This window comes from Leuciscus leuciscus (assembly GCF_965113295.1).
Source record: "Leuciscus leuciscus genome assembly, chromosome: 15".
NCBI lineage: Eukaryota > Metazoa > Chordata > Actinopteri > Cypriniformes > Leuciscidae > Leuciscus > Leuciscus leuciscus.
The window spans coordinates 37,088,562-37,091,061 of record NC_138739.1 but is presented as its reverse complement, the minus strand read 5'-3'; the positions used below and the strand labels follow the sequence as shown (position 1 = coordinate 37,091,061).

Below are 2,500 nucleotides of genomic sequence, written 5' to 3'. Positions count from 1 at the left end.
AAATGAAAGCTTATTAGAATTAATTAGAATGTTCACAATTTGTTACAATAGAGTTATGTTAGCATAGTTGATGTTAGCATGTTGCTATGCTACAATACTCTATCAATCATAACAACAAACAGCATATAAATATGTAATGAAATTCAAAATATAAAAGCATTCTATCCAAAATGAAACCTAATGAGTGACTGAACTATAACGTTCATAATTTGTTCCAATAGAGTTTGATGTTAGCATGTTGCTATGCTAAAATAATCTATCAAGCATATCAACAAACAGCACTTATAAATATGTAATGAAATACAAAATACAAAAGCATTCTATCCAAAATAAAACCTTATGAGTGACTGAATTAGAATGTTCATAATTTGTTCCAATAGAGTTATGTTAGCATAGTTGATATTAGCATGCTGCTATGCTACAATAATCTATCAAGCATATCAACAAACAGCACATATAAATATTTAATGAAATACAAAATACAAAAGCATTCTATCCAAAATAAAACCTAATGAGTGACTGAATTAGAATGTTCATAATTTGCTCCAATAGAGTTTCATGTTAGCATGTTGCTATGCTACAATACTCTATCAATCATAACAACAAACAGCATATAAATATGTAATGAAATTCAAAATATAAAGGCATTCCATCCAAAATTAAACCTCATGAGTGACTGAATTAGAATGTTCACAATTTGTTCCAATAGAGTTATGTTAGCATAGTTGATGTTAGCATGTTGCCATGCTACAATACTCTATCAATCATAACAACAAACAGCACATATAAATATGTAATTAAATTCAAAATATAAAAGTATTCTATCCAAAATGAAACCTTATGAGTAACTGAACTATAACGTTCACAATTTGTTCCAATAGAGTCGTTAGCATGTTGCTATGGTAATAGCACAACAATCTATACAGCATTTATACATATTAATATAAAATATAACTACTGTGTACCTATATAGAATAAAATAAGTATAATTTGTCATTTTTCTTGAACTGTCCACTAACTTTGAAGATTTATTTCCCTTAAATTTGACTACCTTCCGAAAAAGCCTCCATGACATAAGCATGGACGCCTTAACACACTGTCTAGGTAGGCAGCATCTTAAGGTTTGGAACAGAGCCGTTCTGACATGCAAATCTTACATCAATAACAAAATGCCACGACAAATCCGAGTTTGAGAAAACCTCCTGTCAGTCGTAAAGCAAATATGTTCCTCTGATCCGCACACTGCATAGCGTCCATCAATTTTACATGAATTTGTGTTTACAACGTTCAGCTTCGCAAATCTCAAATGATGGAGGCTACAATAATTCTCAGTTCTTTTTGGAACAGAGAAGTTAATATATTCCTGAGTGGTTTTTATCCATCAGTGCTCAAGTGTTTTGTCAAAACTGTAGAATTAATAAGGCGAGCGAGCGATTTTTCATTCGTGGTTTAATGTAGCTCATAATAAACGTGGTTCCCCAGTCTTTCTGTTTGATTTAATTGATAAATCAAGCAGATAAATGGCTCTAAAGTGCACAGAAGAGGCTTACGTGTAAACTTTGAGCACAAAGTCTTTCTCCTCTTTGAGTTCAGAGATGGTTTGGAGGACGTCGCTCATGGCTAGCACTGCGCACCCGTACGGCCGGCGGTACTGGACGTGAGGGGGTCCTTTCTTCGAGTCGTTTAGCAGCATCCGTCCTGAACACAGTGCATTATACATCGCTGTCAGAAATATATACATACCACCATCTGCATAAATTATACAAACCTGGTCCAGTAGGAAATGACAATTTACATTACAAATGTCTTATATATATATATATATATATATATATATATATATATATATATATATATATATATATATTATATATATATATATATATATTTTTTTATCTATCTTTTTGTAAATCACCCAGTCATTGCTACTAATTAGATTCAAAATGTTTAATGCAATAAGTCAAATACATAAAAAAAAAATGTTTTCTTGAAGATTTTTTTTTTACTAAGGCTATTTATAGTTAATTTTAAGTATAACAATAAAATGATAAATCATGTTTAATTTGACAAATAAGTTATTCAGAATTAAAAAAAATTTAAAACTGTATTTATATGGATATTTAATAATGTTATATGCATCAATATAACAATACATGTTAATAAACAGTGATATTTACATGGAACATAAAACATGGAAAATGCCACACAACTGTTTAACTAATATTTAAAAATCAAGCTAAATATAACAACACAACAATAAATCACCTTTAATTTGACATATGAATTATTCAAAAGTTATAAAAGGCTTTTTAATAATCTTTTTATATGCTAATATAATAATTCGGGTTGTCGGTTTAAAGCATTAATTAATGAATTAGCTATGGAAAAATAATGTGAATATCACTCATTCCAAACGAGTGATGTTTTTGTTCCGAATGATTTTATAATTAATATTATTAATATTATTATTAATAGACACAATATTGTCTGTTTTAGGTCA

The 2,500-nt window shown here is 29.4% G+C and overlaps 1 protein-coding gene across 6 annotated transcripts in view; it reads right to left on the bottom strand.

Annotated features, from left to right (window-relative positions):
- Nucleotides 1–2,500, bottom strand: part of dock3 (dedicator of cytokinesis 3) — a 204,258-nt gene that overhangs the window by 53,053 nt on the left and 148,705 nt on the right. For all 6 annotated transcript variants that reach the window (XM_082137785.1, XM_082137786.1, XM_082137788.1 and 3 more), the window contains exon 12: nucleotides 1,551–1,698. In XM_082137785.1, coding sequence (XP_081993911.1) covers nucleotides 1,551–1,698 — 148 coding nt within the window. The remainder of the gene's footprint in view (nucleotides 1–1,550; nucleotides 1,699–2,500) is intronic.